This window comes from Echinops telfairi, unplaced genomic scaffold (assembly GCF_000313985.2).
Source record: "Echinops telfairi isolate 266 unplaced genomic scaffold, ASM31398v2 ScPeMD7_23;HRSCAF=83, whole genome shotgun sequence".
NCBI lineage: Eukaryota > Metazoa > Chordata > Mammalia > Afrosoricida > Tenrecidae > Echinops > Echinops telfairi.
In genome coordinates, this window is record NW_022103920.1 from 4715751 (window position 1) to 4716926 (window position 1176).

General features: G+C 63.1%; 1 protein-coding gene across 1 annotated transcript in view; it reads left to right on the forward strand.

Annotated features, from left to right (window-relative positions):
* The window catches only part of LOC101647987 (transient receptor potential cation channel subfamily V member 6), an 8721-nt gene that overhangs the window by 2776 nt on the left and 4769 nt on the right, over nt 1–1176 (forward strand). Inside the window, exons 3-5 of the mRNA XM_013007556.2 lie at nt 56–228; nt 707–853; nt 957–1165. Of these exons, the coding sequence (XP_012863010.2) occupies nt 56–228; nt 707–853; nt 957–1165 (529 nt within the window). The remainder of the gene's footprint in view (nt 1–55; nt 229–706; nt 854–956; nt 1166–1176) is intronic.

Genomic DNA, 1176 nt, shown 5'->3' on the forward strand with positions numbered 1-1176 from the left:
CCTGTCAGTAGGCATGGTTATTGCCCCCTCCCCGCAACACACACATTTTGCATAGTTATTGCGCATCGCAAAAGCCAGCAGCTGTGCATTGTGGGCGCCTGCCAGATGTACAACCTGCTGCTGTCCCATGATGGGCGTGGGGGCGACCCCCTGCAGTCCCTGGACCTTGTGCCCAACCACCAGGGCCTCACCCCCTTCAAGCTGGCCGGGGTGGAGGGCAACACAGTGGTAAGGGCACCCCCAGCCCCGCTCCTTGGCGCCCTGGCCCCCATGCTGGCTCTCAAGGTCCTTGGGCTCATGCCCCCTGCCCCCAGCCCAGGTGGGAGGGACCCTTTCTCTGCCCCACCATATTGCTCTCCGGTTGTCTGACTATCCCCATCCCTCCTGGTATCCCCTGTGCCCTACCGCCCTCAGAGAACCAGCTCTCGGGCTCTGGAACCAGGATGAGAGAGGGGGCTGGGGTCACAGAAGAGCTGAAGCTGTCCACTCCAACGGTCCTTGTCCCACCCAGTGACCAGCCCCAGGAAGGTGGCTGGTGGTCTTGTCCCCATAGAGCTGAAGCTGTCCACTCCAATGGTCCTTGTCCCACCCAGTGACCAGCCCCAGGAAGGTGGCCGGTGGTCCTTGTCCCCAGAGGAGCCCCACCCATCCTTGGTGACTGTCCCCAAATAGGCAACCAGCCCTTCTTGTCATCCCCACCCCCCAGATGTTCCAGCACCTGGTGCAGCGACGGAAGCACATCCAGTGGACGTACGGACCGCTGACCTCCACCCTCTACGACCTCACCGAGATCGACTCCTGCGGGGAGGAGCTGTCCCTGCTGGAGCTCATTGTCACCACCAAGAAGCGGGAGGTGTGGACAGCAGGTGTTGGGGCCAGCGGGAGGTGTGGGCACTGGGCGGAGGTCTGGGGCCAGCGGGCAGGGCTCTGAGCCGCCCTCGCCTCCATCCCTGCAGGCGCGTCAGATCCTGGACCAGACACCTGTGAAGGAGCTGGTCAGCCTCAAATGGAGGCGGTATGGGCGGCCGTACTTCTGTGTGCTGGGCACCATCTACCTGCTCTACATCATCTGCTTCACAATGTGCTGCGTCTACCGGCCGCTCAAGCCCAGGATCAGCAACCGCACGGGCCCCCGAGACAACATGCTCCTGCAGCAGAAGGCACTCCAGGTGACTC